At 34.7% G+C, this 17,002-nt stretch overlaps 1 protein-coding gene across 4 annotated transcripts in view; it reads right to left on the bottom strand.

The window, feature by feature from the left end:
- The window catches only part of PPP2R5A (protein phosphatase 2 regulatory subunit B'alpha), a 60,995-nt gene that overhangs the window by 8,441 nt on the left and 35,552 nt on the right, over window positions 1-17,002 (bottom strand). For 3 of the 4 annotated variants that reach the window (XM_082702401.1, XM_082702402.1, XM_082702404.1), the window contains 3 exons: window positions 5,586-5,678; window positions 1,797-1,927; window positions 688-747 (listed from right to left, as the gene is read on the bottom strand). In XM_082702401.1, the coding sequence (XP_082558527.1) occupies window positions 688-747; window positions 1,797-1,927; window positions 5,586-5,678 (284 nt within the window). Of the gene's footprint in view, window positions 1-687; window positions 748-1,796; window positions 1,941-5,585; window positions 5,679-17,002 lie in introns of those variants that run through there. The other variant, XM_082702403.1, reaches the window with a different exon arrangement.

The following is a 17,002-nucleotide window of genomic DNA, read 5'->3' as shown; positions in this document are numbered from 1 at the left end:
AGAACTGGGACTGCCAATTAAAGTCCCACTAAATAATTTGTCTTTATTTTCTATAAAGCCCATCACTTCATACATTATTGCCTTTATTCTCCTACATAAAGCCACAGGGAGATCAGTATCACAATGCTGTTAAACTTCCAATATTTTCTGAACTCTGAAGTTTCCCTACTTTGCTGAAAAATCTGAAATTAAGTATTTTCTCCATAATCATTCTCTAACTATAAATAGAGAGGGCCTCATCTTCTCAAGTTAATACTGCTGTGTGATGAATAAGGAAGGCAAAATGTTCAAGAAAACTAAAAGGCTCTGAAAAGAACAGATAGATTAAGAATGGCCTATCAATGTCTCAACAAGAATTCTTATAAGTTTATCAAAGATTCATTATAGTTTACTTCATTTCTTCCCAATCAGATCCTATGAATTTCTGTGGCGGTCTGCTAAGATCAGGCATAAAACATGCCACAGCTTCAGAAGCAGGCGGCCTATTCTAAAACAGATGTCTTGCATGGCAAGTACTTGAATATGCTGACCGCTTAAAAGCTATAAAAAGAATTCAGTTGAGAAACTATGTCTTGTGCTCTATATTTAAACTCTAAAATACGAAATAATTTCTCCAACCCCAGCTAGGATTCTAATACATAAAACATTTAAAGCTATCTCTTTAAAAACAAAAAAAAACTGACTTACCTTCCTAATATTTCAAGGAGTTCAGCAACACCATTGAAATGCTCTGTTTCATATATAAACCTGAATTTAAAATAAAGATAGATATAATAAAAACTCAAATATTAGTAAACTAAATTAAGAGAAGAGGCAGGAAGGTCAAGAAATCAGTCCTAAAGGCAACTATAAGAAACATACAAGCATGCTTCAGGAATTCTTTGTAAAACTATTTTGTCCCAAATTAGTAACTTCTTTTGCTAAAACTAGCCATAATGATAATGGAATATTAGTTCACCTGGAATATTTTATTTTGTTTAAAAATTTAAAAGAAAGATGGGTTTTCTCAAGGAAATACTTTTCAAAATAGGAAACTTCCACCCATAGGAAAATCCAAGAGAAAAGGACCCATGTATCATAAAAACATTTTTATTCATAGCGTTGCAAAACCTAAACTATACAGGCTGCCTAGCTTTCCAAGATTAGGCTTGCTGTTAAAGCAGGAAGTAAAAAACTCAAATGCCTACAGGACAGGGGAGGTGTTAAATGAGTAAAGTAGACGAGGCGAGGAGGAGAACAGAGACCTGCAGAGAGATGCTCTCTCCAGGGGAGACCGCTGTTACTGGTTTCTAACTGTTACAACACGGGAATGCCAGCCTAATTTTGCCAGATTTCCCATTAACACAAACCAACCAAACCTGAAATGTGGATATATTAAAGCTAAATCTCATCAGAAGCAACTACTTAACACAGTATCATTTATAAAGGAGTCAAAATACAGGCTCCATATAAATTTAGCTTTGTCAGAAAAACAAATGAAAGCACTTTCAAGATCAAATTATTTTAACAGTATTTATACTTATTTTTTTAAACAAAAAGCTCAAATGGGTAACTAGACAAATTCAATAAATTTTAAATATGAACATTGGTATTAGGTATTAAAAACAGTCTTCATTACACGAGAAGTAGGTTGCAAGTTTCTAAAAAGTTACATGCAATCAAATGACACCCACAAAATGACTCAAATACTAATAAGGTTAAGAGAGTTCAGATACTAAAAGTTAATCTAAAGGAACTAGAATAAAAACACACGGAGGGGGGAAAAAGTACTATATATGAATATAGGACCAGTTTACCTGAGGAAAATGTTGTTAATTTGTTTCCTGATGAATGCTCTTAATCCAAGAAATTTCCCATAAATTCGGTGCAGAACAGTCTTCAGGAAGTCACGTTCTCTGGGATCTTCACTATCAAAAAGCTCCAGGAGCTTTAAAAAAAATCTGAGAAATTACTTTTTAAAAATAATTGAGCTAAAACTTCACTTTATTCTAATTTGATTTAGAGATAACCCATGAAATCTTAAAAAAAATTTTTTTAAAGATTCTTAAAGATTCTGCCTTAGGTTGATTTTATTCTTGATAAATATTGAGGCTAAAGAAATCTAAGGAGTATTTCTTTTCATTTCATTTCAAAAACAACATAATATAAACTTCAAAAAAGTGGGATTTTTTTTTTTTTTTTCCTTGCCACTCATCTTAAAATTCTATCCTATTCTTGACGACTAACCCTGGCTCATAATTTTAGAGTGCTGAAATTTGAGATTTTTCATGCTAATAATTTAAAACTACATACAAAGATCTTAAGCTTGCAAACTGCAAGTCATTATAAATAAATGAAGTTTAAAAAATACATATGTGCAAATGAGTATTTATGGTTTACTAGAAAGAACAAACCAAAGCTCTTTTTGAACAAACCAAAGCTTTTACACTAAAAATCAAGCCTGCAGATCAAAAAGTGGTATTACTATATTTTAAATAAAACACTGGATTTTCTTAGGAAAAATTTTAAAATACTCCCTATCTATAGAATGTAATTTCGTATATGAAGTCATCAAGAAATTCTGTGTTCTGTACTTTGATACTGTTAATTATAGTAGAGATGGCAAGCTCTGAACCTCATCAAAGTTCTTTTCCCATTCTGTCTTGAATTATATGTAATTGTTTACATATGCATCTCTTCTACTAGAGTGAGTATTTTTTGAGAGTGGTGATGACTTTAGTCATATTTATATACCCCTAAACAAATGTCTGGTTTGCAGTTTGTATTCTTTGTTCACTAGGTTATTAAAATCCTGAATGAGGCTCCAGCCAAAAATATCCAGAGTGTAAGAAGTTATGTTTATATACCTAATAATTTCAGTTCAAATTATTCTAATTAAAAATGGCTAACCTACTCACTTGAGACACTCAGATCCAAGTTTCTGATATTGGGTTTACTTAGAAGATAAGCTTTCAAATTAATAAAAGGGGCCCTTCATTGTTAAGGCTGACATGTTTAATTCAAGAACAAATATAATCTAGTATAAGTTGATCCTCAGGAAAAAAAAACTAGAGAATAGCTGATAGCTGAGTTTCAAATCTATTTAAAGAAACCTATTCTTAAGTATTAAATAATCTATTTAGAAATATAAATAGATATAAATTCATGTAATAAAACACACACAAACCTAGTACTCAGTAAATTGTTTCTCATTCTGGCTGTTATATCTAACTGCTTTTAAGGGTAATTAATAACCTCTGAGTTTTTTCATCATTGATAAACTGAGGAAGGTTAAAACTAATCTTGTTGGGGCGCCTGGGTGGCTCAGTGGGTTAAGCTTCTGTCCCTAGCTTGGGTCATGGCCTCAGGATCCTGTGATTGAGGGCCACACTGGGCTCTCAGCTCACCAGGGAGTCTGCTCCCCCCATCCCCCGCCTGCCTCTCTGCCCACTTGTGCTATCAAATAAATCAATAAATCTTAAAAAAACAACAACAACAACAAACCTAGTCTTGTTTTTATTTAAATGAAAGTTATATCATAGTCTAGTTCTAATCCTAATTCTCCCAGCTATTAGCTGTGTGGAATTAGACATGGTCTAGTTCTTTATATAAAAGCATATAAGGACAGTGCCTGGCACATAAAATATGCCCTCACTAATTCTTAGCTTCCTTTTTTCTTCTGAAATCCTGTGACTTGAATATAACTTGGAATTACACAAGTGTTTTTTCTCTTGAAATGATGAGTATCCACATTTATATTTAAGGGTTTTTTTCCTGTACTTCTAAGTCTTAAAATTACCATGTAATCAAATAATTTCAAATTATAAAACCTGAGATATATACAAAAGTAACATAATAAGAATAACTAAGGAAGTGCTGTATGAAAGTACAGTCATCTAAACTGCTAAGAACAAATTATTGGGCTTTAGCTTCTCAGGTAATTCATATATTTAGAGAAACTAAACTCTAAAACTCTACCAGTTTTCTTCCTGTTCCCCCTCAAACCCGTGGAATAATCCAGAAGCAGAAACACCTCAAGATCCAGACTGAAGAAGCACTAAGGCAACTGTTCCTCTCACCCTTCTATCTTAAACACAATTTAATATGATATATCATAGAGTTCCTCAATATACTATATTCCTCCTGTAGCACATAAGAGCTACAAGAGAAAATAAATACGTATTCATTTGCAATTACCAAAATAACAAAACTCCATCTAATCTTACCTTTACTTGTGATTGAAATGTAAATTTTACTGTTAGCACACACCTAATATTTCTTCGTAATTTATGAGGAGCTGCTTGAATGGGTGAAGGACATATCTTGACAATATTCTCCATTAATCAGTACACTCACAGCAACTAGTAAGAATACTTTATGTGAGGTCCGAGGTAGTTATAACTGATCAAAAGTGAATTCCAAATATGTGGAACTTGTGTTTGTAGAATCTTTATCATACACTGGTGTTTAAGAGGGCAGGAAAGGTCCTAGCGATTTTAATCCCAGCCTTAGCACTGGGTCCATCACCACCTTTTCACTCATCTTCTCTTTCTTGAAAATGCAAGTAACTCTTGAAGAAGAGAGTATCAAATTCCTAATGAGATCTTACATACTGAGATAAATTTCCAGAGGAAAAAAATGAACCTAGAAAGATCTGGTCTCCTTCACAATCTTGTCTAGGTCCAGCCAATTCCCCATAATTAAAAAGAGACTTTTACACTGTTGGAAAAGATTTTGAAAATAAAAATGAACACATTCTGAGAAATTAATTTTCAGTAGGTAGGTTCCAAAAAACAACAGCTAGTGACAAATTTATAAAATAAAAGAAGGGGGAGCCTGGGTGGTTCAGTCATTTGAGCAGCCGATTCTTGACTTCAGCTCAGGTCCTGATCCATGATCTCAGGGGACTGAGCCCTGTGTCAGGCTCAGTGATCATCAGGGAGTCTGTCTGAGCCTCCCTCTCCTGCTCCTCCCCCTACTTGTGTGTGCATGCTCTCTCTCTCAAATAAATCTTAAAAAAAAAAAGAAGGTATCACACTATGTTTCACTATCTCCTTTTCTTCTTAAAGATCCTATTTATCTGTGGCTTAGGAAATGGGTAGCTAGAATGCCTAAGGTGGGAAGGGGAAAGGAAAAAGGAAAGGTCACTGGTAATTAACAACAGGAAAGGAGCCTAATCCCAAACTCCCAACAATGATTCCATTTCCACTTTTCCTCTGTCATTTCAAAGTCACAATGCTTAAAACATATGTCAAAGTTCAAGGTCAAAGACTTAACAATTTAAAAGAAGGCTTCTTGCCTTTAGATTGAATGGTCATACCAAATTTTTTCAAACTGTGCAGAAAAGCTCGCTTTCTGGTCTTTAAAAGTAACTGAGAATTCAGTATTGGATAAGATAATTCAACTGACTTCATTAGAAGCTCACTCTTGATTAAAATACTCTGATATTGTCAAAGCTACTTCACCTTTACCCTAATTGTCTGGCGAGAGTATTAAATGCTATTAAAGTGAAATAAACCACTTAAGTTCTGAAAGACTATTTTAATCACAAGTTAATCATTGCTAAGATGAACATAAGAAAATTTAAGACATTAAGAATTCCTTACCTGTTGGACAAATTTCTGATCAATGTATCGCTTTGCAATGCTAGGCTGGAAATCAGGGCTCTCCAAAAATCTTAAGAAGAATTCATACACCAACTATGAAAGAAAGTCAAATAGAAGCTAAGAGGATAACTATAAAAATTTACCCTAATTTATCCCTTCATACCAAATATACCTCCCCTACCACCCTAGGAGGGAGATTTTCAACCTCATTGGAAAATGTGATGAGTTGGTAAGATTTTTAAAAACTAAATATATATTCACAATTTGGCCTCCTAAGCTAGTACATTTGGGGATTTACTGCTTTATATCACTTGTTGAAACTGAAATTATGGGAGCTAGAAAATAAAAATGACACCTATAAAATATTTAACTAGGAAAGACTATTTTGCAGTCCATACTCACTGGGAATGTGTTCTTTCTCCATTGGATTCCCAACCCACCTCAATTTAATATCCAGAGTTCTTTAAATACAGGATCAGAAACCTCCAGATAAGAATAAACTGAATTCTAAGGGGAAGTATATCAATAAAAATAAAAAGCAAAAAACTTCACATCTTTCTATAAAACTATATTGTAAAGAATTAAAACCAGCACACCTTATTTACATTTAAGAAGTAATGAACTAAGGGACGCCTGGGTGGCTCAGCTGGTTAAGAAGTAATGAACTAAATTATTTAAGTTCAGGGTTCAGGAAGGAATGTTTATCACAGTGAATATACTAGAAGTCACAGCAGGATGTCTACTTAAGCACCAGCATCTTGGGGTACCAGGGTGGCTAAAGTTAAGCATCTGACTCTTAGTTTTAGCTCACTTTATGAGCACAGGGTCGTGGGACTGAGCCCCTCACTGAGCTCTATGCTGGGTATGGAGCCTGTTAACCTCCCACCAACTCCCTTCTCTTAAAAAAAAAAAAATATATATATATATATATATATATACACACACACACACACATTTAAATATATGTAAACATATATACATATACACACACACATATATATATATATATAAAAGTGTCAGGCATCTTAAAAGTAATAGGAAATGTTCATTTGTGGTCACAAGTAAGAATTAAAAGTAAGATTTAGGGCACAGGGGTGGCTCAGTTGGTTAAGTATCTACCTTTGGCTCAGGTCATGATCTCTGGGTCCTGGAACTGAGTCCTGCATTGGGCTCCCTGCTCAACAGGGAGCCTGCATCTCCTTCTCCCTCTGTCCCTCCTCCTGACCCCGCCCTCTAGTGAGGTCTCTCTCTCTCTTCTCTCAAATAAATAAAATCTTAAAAACCACAAAAAGTAAGGTTTAGTTAACTTGCCTCCATCACAGCTGCATCTGTCTTTTAAGAAGAAAGAAAAACACACTAGTTTTTCTTTTATTGTAACCTAATAGCTATAAAATGTAGGAGTATAGCCCCCAAATGTACCTTAATTTATTAGCTATCAAACAACACATTAATCTAGTGCCCTAAAAATAAAAAAGGAAGACTACATCCCAAAGTAGAAATACACAATAAACATTTTGATCACAAAATGATAAACATCAGGCCACATACAGAAGGGAGAAATTAATTTACAGACATTACAACACACAAAAAAAGCACTACCAGATCGGGGCCTTATCATTCACCATAGAATAACAAATTTTTACTACTGAATTCAATAATATTCTAAGCCTAACAACAGTTTTGGGAGTTGAATAAAGGTTTCTGTCCAGTGCATCTTTGACCAACTATCCAAAGGAGTGATGCTCATCTGGTCTAATTATTATCTTTGAGCTGTTCGGTATGACACTGTAATATGAAAACAGAAACTGATACCAGTTTTTATTTATAAATAATCTTCTAATCAACCAACTACACAAATAATTTTGCTTTGGGTTGCACACATGCAAAAAGATACAGAAAATGATCAGAGTCCTCTGAAGAGTCAGTACAGTCTCACAGGCTGCTACAGAGTTTCACTGGCACAACATACTCAGGGCCCATTTTTCATGTCCAATCCTCGCCTACTGTGAGATTTTGATATGAGAAAATATATACTTGGTCTTCATCTGTGTTATTGCCACAGAGCTCCTAAAACCTTGAAATTTCCTGAGTAGGAGTAAGGGATACATTTTATTGTTGTTTATAAGAAGCCCCTCTCTGGGACGCCTGGGTGGCTCAGTTGGTTAAGCAGCTGCCTTCGGCTCAGGTCAGCATCCCACATCGGGCTCCTTGCTCAGCAGGGAGCCTGATTCTCCCTCAGCCTCTGCCTGCCTTTCTGTCTGCCTGTGCTCACTCTCTCTCCCTCTCTCTCTGATAAATAAATAAAATCCTAAAAAAAAAAAAAAAAAAAAGCCCCTCTCAAACATGCTGGAGTTTAGGTTAATGTGATAACTTCAGGAGGATGAAAGTCTGGTTATCACAGGAAACAATGTGATGATGAGAGGGTTGAAACTTTCAGCCCTAACTCCCCATCCTCCAGGGAGGGGAGAGAGGTTGGAAATGGAGTTCAATCACCACTGGCCAGTTACTTAATGAATCATGTTCACCTAATGGAACCATCATCAAAATCCTCAACAAAGGGTTTTGGAGAACTCCTGGGTTGGGGAACACACCAAGGTGATGGGAGGGTGGTACACGGAGCCCCCTTTTCATACCTTAATCTATGCATCTCTTTCATTTGGCTGTTCCTGAGTTGTATCCTTTATAATAAATTCGCAAGTAGTAATAAGTGAAGTGTTTCCCTGTGTTCTGTGGGCTACGGCAAATTATCAAACCAGAGGAGTGGGCTGTGGGAACTCCAGACTTACAGCCAGCTTGGCAGAAGTACAAGAGACCAAGACTCATGACTACCATGTGAAGTAGAGCGTGGTCTCATGGGACTGAGCCCTTAACTTGTGCCTTTGTGGTAATTCTGGGTCATAAATGAATAAATGTGTCATAAATGAATAGTGTCATAAATAAATTCATTTATTTAAATTCATAAATTCATTTAGTGTCATAAATGAATAAACTATAAGACACCCAGTTGTTGTTCAGAGAAGTGATAAATTTCTTGGTGTGGGAAATCAACACATTTGGTGTCAGAAGTTTTCCCTATAGCTACGTAGTGTGAAGAGATACTGGACACTGTACAGCTCTGAAAAAGCTCATTCACTTGTTAGGGAAAGAAGACAAAACTAGAAATATATAAAATGGTATATACACAAAAATTTATGGCACAGGGGCACCTGGGCATCTCACTCTTGATATCAGCTCAGGTCATGATCTCAGAATCATGAGATCAATTTCCGTGTTGGGCTCTGCACTCAACAGGGAGTCTGCTTGAGATTCTCTCCCCCTCTGTCCCTCTGCACAGTTTGGGTTAATTAATTAATTCTTTAAAAATGTATGGCACAGACTGAGTGGAGGAGACCTTTAGAAAAAGGTTTTATCATTGTGGAATAAAGTCAGTAAGAAAAGTTTTAAGGAGGACAGCAACTTGAGCCCTATATTTGATTTGATTGTGCATAAGCCAAGAAGAAAAAGGGCTTATTAAAGAAAGGCAGGACATGTCTTGAGAAGCAGATGGTGTAGGGTATGGGTTGGTGGGTATGGAATCAGAGGCTCAGAATCTTCATGCAGATGCCTAGTTGAGTGGAAGTTAAGATTTGTGGTAAGGTGGGACCAGGTTAAACATGTGTCAAGTATGGCACGCATTAGCCTATATATTCTACCTCTGAAGATCTGCATCAGACATATACGGCTTAAGGCTTAATACTATTAAGAGCAATCACATGTCTTTTGGGAGACTTGCACATCATCAAGCTGAATCCTCTAAATCACATACTCAGTTGAAACATATGCCGATCACAGATACCACATTATTATTTCTTACATAGTTCTCATCTTCATCATTTACCTAACACAGTGAACATTAAGTGACCAGTCAAGATTAGCAGCAAATCACTTTTATGCAGCCAACTTAGCACCACTGAAGAGATAACAAAAGGTTATCTAATAAACACATGCTGAGTAATGTCAAACAGAAGCAAACACTAGTGATCTACAGAGCTGAAAATCTTCAAGATGGCACAATTAAGACTATGCGTCTATAAAATGGCACCCTGTGTCCCCACTGTCACTCTCTCTATACTCTATCCTGCATTACTTTTTTTCTTGTATTTATCATACCCTGACATAGTAGTATTATTTATTCTTTTCCACTAGGATATAAAAGATTTTGCTTATTAGTTTACCCCCAATATTTAGAACAATGCCTTGAATACAATATTTACTGAATGAATAAAAATCATAGTTGTGGAGGACTGCTTCTGTGTAATTACTAAAGTTTCTCTATATTCTTCTATATGAAGAAATACTTTGCTCTAAGAATCTAAGAAACAGTGCTTCACAGAACAACAGATACTTTCAGCAATGGATTCATTTCTTTAGTAAACTGGCAAATTGAATATACAATGTACAGCTGGTCCTCCTACTTCTGTGAACCAAAAAAATACCCTAAAAGATAAAAGGCAAGCACAAAATGTAAAAAGATAACTAAAGGGGGGTAATCTTACCATTCTACTCCATAATGACCACGTCTTTCCTATGTAGTTAGAATATATGAAATTCTAATCTTCACCAATAAAAGATTTTAGAAGAAGGTACAGCAAAACAACATAGATGATTTAAGTATCTGAAAATAAGATCTATACAAAAAAGCTGAAGGAACTGGAAATGTTTGGCCCAGAGAGGCAAAAAGTTTTTTAAGAAACGTTAATAAACTGTATATAAACAAAAGGCTCTCTTCAAGGAATATGGTGGCCCAATGTTTTACAAACTCTATTAAGAGAAAACTAATTAAAAATTTTTTTAAAGATTTTATTTTTTTGTCAGAGAGAAAGAGAAAGAGCACAAGCCAGGGAGCAGCAGGCAGAGGGAGAAGCAGGCTTCCTGCTGAGCAAGGAGCCTGATGCAGGCTCGATCCCAGGACTCTGGGATCATGCATGAGCATAAAGCAGAGGCTTATTAATCCACTGAGCCACCCAAGCATCCCAATTTAAATAGGTTTTAAAATTGATTTAATATATGAAAGAATTCACGTAAGACTTAACATACACTGAACTAAATGAGATATTTCATATTAAGTGCCTGAACACTGAATCTGAGGGCTACGTGAATGTGAAGAGGCGTACACTGTAAAATGTTTATGTTCCCAGTATAAATTTCTAATTGTAGAGGTCACAAAGAAGTTTCTAGTACCTAAAATACAGGTTATTCCTAAAAAAAGAAAGGTCTATGTTTTAGTCAGTACCCTACATAAAATAATTACATCTTAAGTATCTGTGTCACTAAAGAAAATAACTAATAAAAGAAAATTAAAATACTACATAATCTGCCTGTATTCCAGACTAATACAGCAGCCACGCCTCCCTAATCATCTAAAAGTCAGTATACAGAGAATTACAATCTTGTTTGTCCTCCATAAATACAAAGCAATAATGCTTAGAAAAGAAATAAAAAATAATTTATAACTCTTAATTAGTAATTACCATATATTAATACATTCTGTAAATTAAAAGATGATCAGTCACCTACTACTAGAACAGTAGAACAGGTTTTTTTGTTCCTTTTTTCTTTGTTTATTTCATTTATTCCATTTTTCCATTGCTCATTAGTATTTCCATTACAGAGTGGAAAAAAAGTAAAAAGAAAAACTATAAATTAGCACATTTTTAGGAAATTCATGAACAGGGTTGGGAAAACAAAATTTTGAAAGGTTTTGAAATTGCTTATTATTCCCCTCATTAATTTAATGTTTGTTTTTCATCCCATCAAATCAATTTCTAAAATCAAGTATCTGACAAGCTAAATGTAAAATGTAAACTTTTAATATAGAACAAAAAATTCTGGGTGAACTGATTTCAAGTACATTAACAAAAGAAAAACTTTCATTGAGCAAATTTCCTCAGTGCTACAACTATCTATAATCTCATTTATCAGAGCAGCTTTAATATTCCACCCTAAAAAAAGATGATTAAATAATGATGTAGCAACTATATTCTGACAGATTCTATAAATCCGCTCACTCAGGATTCAATAGTTTCTGATTCCCCTAGACCATTTAATTGCCAAATTTTAAAACTGTACACCAAATTTTAGTTATGAGAAAGATTAACTATAAACATATATATCTAGGGCAGAGTCTTTTCACTGGGGTCATGGATATACAAAAATTTGTGTGTCTCTATGTATTCTGTCTTGGGAGAAAACCATTTTTTAAAAATCATATTTTGAAAGCGACTCACTACCTACCTCCTAAAATGTTAAACTGCTAGTTTCAGGGAATTCAAATGAAAGTTCAAATCATACCAGTGAAAAATAGAAAGCATATTGTTTGTTTGGCTAAATTTTCACTGTTAATTTCCATGAGCATATAAAAATATCTTAATGGAGATACTAATTTCAGAAATTCAAAGACTGAGGAAACTTTTTCAGATTATTCAACTACATGTGATTAAAAAAGATATAATCAGCTCATGAGAATTTCACATCTTTAAAACCTTTGCATTATTAAATATAGTATCATTAATTTTATATCAACTATGGTCCCAAATTTTACATGAACTGGTGTATGATGCTATTAAAAAAGTTTTCCAGTTCAGATTTTCTAGTTCTATAAGCTCTAATGTGCTGATAAATCTTAAAAATTTTATCAGCTTTTGCTAATCCCAGGATTCCTCTTTCACTTTATTTAGACATATATATACTAGACAGAATAAATAAATAAAAGAGGTAGACTATTGCTTAAAGTGTTCCAAAGAGTGTAGAATATAAATTTCTTTCTTTGTCTTTTAAAATAAAATGGAGGGGCACCTAGGTGGCTCAGTGGGTTAAAGCCTCTGACTTCGGCTCAGTCATGATCTCGGGGTCCTAGGATCGAGCCCTGCATTGGGCTCTCCGCTCAGCAGAAAGCCTGCTTCTCTGCCTACTTGTGACCTCTGTCAAGTGATTAAATAAATATCTTAAAAAATAAATAAATAAATAAATAAATAAAATGCAATGACCACTAAAAATACAAGTCCTGGCAAAATAAAAATCAACAATGTAATTGGAAGCAACAGCTAGCACCAACATGTAAAGCAGAGTTTCTCTCTACCTCCCAGAAACTATGTAGAAAAGAGCTTATGTTGGTCATTATCCATCCTGTTGTCATTGAAAACATAAAAACATATCATTTTCTCATTTTACTCAAGACAGACTCTTCCCTCCAATGATCCCAGCCTGCGGCAGGCATTGTTGGTTGACTAATGCAATACCCATTCTCTTCCTCTCACCTGTCTCTAATACTCACTGTCAGTGTGCTTTACAACTAGAGTAACCAAAAAAGGAAAAAGGGAATGGAAATAAGATGAACAACAGTCCAACAGGGAAAAAAAAAATTAAAAAAGAAAAAAGACTTTTAGAGAGAGTAAAAAACACAGAGAGCCAAAGAAGAGCCAACACATGAATAGCTGCCACCCTCAAAGAAGAAAAACAAAGCAGTGCAACAAAAGAAATATTAAAAATTTTTACTGAAGAAAACTTTTCAGAAATAAAAATAAAAATAAAAGTGGGTTTTTACGGGCACCTGGGTGGCTCAGTGGGTTAAAGCCTCTGCCTTCATCTCAGGTCATGATCCCAAGGTTCTGGAATCAAGCCCCACATCGCTGCCTATCAAATAAATAAATAAAATCTTTAAAAAAAAATTTTAAGTGGGTTTTTATAGTAAAAGAGTACTATTCAACTGAGAAAATTTATCTAGAAAAATTGACACTAATGTATGGCCAGTAAAGCAGTTGGGCCATTAAAGGAAAAATATTCTTTAGGCATCTAAGCAAAAAAAAAAAAACAAAAAAACCCTGTCTTTATATAAGAGACAGAAAATCAGACTGAAATCAGTAGACAACGGAATAAGATATTTACAGTACCTAAGGAAATATGGATCAACAATTTTATATCAAATCAGGTTGATCTTTAAAAATTAAAGCTACACACAAACTGCTGTTGTACATACAAAAACTCAGGGAATAATATTTTCATGAGTTCCTCTACTAAAGAATGTGCTCCAGGGGTACCTGGATGGCTAAGCTGGAAGAGCATGTTACTCTTGCTCTCAGGGTTTGTGACTATGACCCCCCACACTGGGTGTAGAGATTACTTAAATAAATAAAGACTTAAAAAAAAATAATGAACTCCAAATTACCAAAAAATGATTAGAGTTATTCTGACATAAGGATTGATGGTAAAATTAAATATATTACCGCTAGAACTAATCAAAAGCAATGGGCACAAAGGTAACAGAATAGTAGTATACAAGAATTACATGTTCTAACCATGTTAAGTATTACATAATAATACAAATATAAAGTTGAGGAAGGGAATGAAGAAGAGTGTATGGAAAGTAGAAGCTTTGAATTGCTATATAAGTATTTACTGTGAGAGTAAATGGATTATTACTTTACATTAGAGATTAGGTAAGTAGGAAGTGGAAGAAGAGACTACTTGATAATTTCAGTATTGTCCATGCTAGGGAACCAATAAATTAACAATAAGAGAAAGAACCAAGGGTATCATATATCATATAAAGGTATCAGCATAAAGGTAACAATAAAAACACACTTCAAAACAAAAAAATACACTTCTTCCCACATACCAGAAGTACTTATCTTTTAAGAAAACAGAACCGAAAACAGTATAGTTTAAAAAACTGTGCTAGTTTCTGTGCATACATTATTCCATTCAATCCTTATACAATCCTGTTTTATTCCAGTTTTATAAAGGGAGATTCAGAGAAGTTAAGCAGCTTAAGCAGGTCACACAGGTAGAAAAGTATAAAAACTGGATTTAAGTAGAGGTCTATCACCAGAATAATTTCTATTTCACCATGCTTTGTAATAATTCTCTTTGTAATAATACTTGTTAGAATTTGTATATATACAATGAAAAATTGTAATACAATGTATTACAATTATGTATTACAATGTATAGAGTGTAAATTTTTGTCACACTTAACTAAGGCCTATCATTAAAAATTCACTTATGAGGGCTAAAAAAGAAAAAGTATGGCTAGCTGAATTATTTGGAAGATCTAATTTACTAGTGTTACAATGAGGCTAAAAAGGTATGAACTAAGCCTCATTAAGAATTGGTGTGTATTTACTTTAGGGCCAGACTATAACAGAGGCACTAAAGCTTTTAAAAATCAAGAGCAAGTACTCTGAAGTAATAATTGATTTGTAAACCTAATTTGGCTCTTTATTACTTACATAATCTTGGGCAGAATTCTTAATCTCTTTTAGCTTCATATAAACTTTTCTACAAAATATGAAAAATATTTTTTAAAATTTTTATTTAAATTCAATTTAGTTAACATACAGTGTTTTATTAGTTTCAGGGGTAGAATTTAGGATTCATCATCTGCATATAACACCCAGTACTCATTACATCAAGTGCCTTCCTTACTGCCCTTCACCAACCCCTCTACCCTAAAATGTGAGTATTATGGTGTCACCAAAAGGATTAAATGAGATAATATATATAAAGCAGTTGTCACTATCTCTGAAACATGTAAGTGTTCAATAGTTATTGGTATTGCTATAATATAATTTGCTAATCATGATCAGCAGTCTTATAAATGAGTACCATTGGTTATGTGTAACCTTCATTAAATTCTCTAGAAAAACATACTGTGCTTGCCTGCAGATTTCAGGTCATTAACATTATTTTTAAAATATAAAATTTATTTGAAGCATTAAAGGCAAGAAAGAGTCCTTTGAACTTTTACTGTCTCCCTCAGAGCCTTGCTTAAAAATAAGTGTCATTTGGATATTCTCAGAGTATATCTTACCTAGACAACTGGAGAACAAAAATCAATGACCACAAAGACTAGATTTATAAAAACATGTGCAAAAGAAACACTATACACATGTGAGTACAATATTTTATGGCTATAATGGAATCTTTGTAACAGTTTCTAAGCAGTATAAGATGATCTACCCTGAATTCTGCCTAAAGAGCTCTAGTTACTAAAGCATAAACTAAAGTAGTGCCAGTGTGATTCTACTAGGTGAACCCTAAATAACATTATATTAAAGCCACATATTTGAGGGTAAGTTTGAATGACGCGATTAGTGCCAGACAGAAATAGGGGAGGCTTAATGGAAGAATTGGTCCTACCTATGTAGTATGTTTTTTTTTTTTTTTTTTTTTTTAAGATTTTGCTTATTTAGTTGACAGAGATCACAAGTAGGCAGAGAGTCAGGCAGAGAGAGAGGAAAGGAAGCAGGCTCCCCGCCAAGCAGAGAGCCCGATGAGGGGCTTGATCCCAGGACCCTGGGATCATGACCCAAGCTGAAGGCAGAAAGTTTAACTAAGTTTAAGCTTTAAAGTTAAAGCTTTAACTTTAACTTTAACCCAGGTGCCCCTGTAATAAGTTTTTATTACCAATTTTCCAATTACATCTGAAGTGTGAACTGTCACACAATGGCATTAAGTCAGAAAGACTGTCCCTCCCTCAGTCTCAACCAAATAGAAGTGCTCCAGATAACACTAATGAATGGCACAGTGAGGACTTCAGTGAACTTGCAGACCCACAAAACCAACCCAAAACACTGTAAGCTGGCATAAGAAAGAATAAGTGAATGTAAAGGTAGATCAATAGATTATCCAGGAGCGCCTGGGGGTGGGGGACTCAGTTGCTCAAGAGTCTGCTTTCAGCTCAGGTCATGATCCCAGGACCCTGGGACTGAGCCCCATGTGGGGGATGGGGGGATCCCTGCTTCTCCCTCTTCCTCTGCCCCACGCCCCCGCTTGTGCTCTCTTTTTCAAATAAATAAAAATCTGAAAAAAATTCATTAAAAAAATACATCATGGGATGGAGCCCCACACATCAGGTTCTCTAAATAAAGTCTTAAAAAAAAAAAATCATAAGGGGGAACGCAAACTAGTGCAGGAACTGTGGAACGCAGTAGGGAGGTTCCTCAAAAAATTAAAAACAGAACCACTCTACAATCCAGTCATTACACTACTGGGTATTTACACAAAGAATACAAAAACACTAATTCAAAAAGATATATGCACCCCTATGTTTACTGCAGCATAATTTACAACAGCCAAATTATGGAAGTAGCCCAAGTGTCCACTGATAAATGAATAAGGATAAAAGAGATGTGGTATGTGCGTATATATACACACAAAGGAATATTATATATCCACCCCCCTACATACAAAATGGAATATTACTCAGCCATAAGGAAGAATGAAATCTTGCCATTTGCAACAATATGAACAAACCCATAGTTACCACAGGGCAGGTTGGGTGGGGAGGGGGGCGGTGGAATGGGTGAAAACAGATGAAGGGGACTAAGAGTATACTTATCACAGTGATCACTGAGGAATGTACAGAATTGGTAAATCAC

The sequence above is a fragment of the Mustela nivalis genome, assembly GCF_964662115.1.
Source record: "Mustela nivalis genome assembly, chromosome: 16".
Taxonomy (NCBI): domain Eukaryota; kingdom Metazoa; phylum Chordata; class Mammalia; order Carnivora; family Mustelidae; genus Mustela; species Mustela nivalis.
The sequence above is the reverse complement of the archived record's forward strand: the minus strand, read 5'-3'. Positions and strand labels throughout refer to the sequence as shown.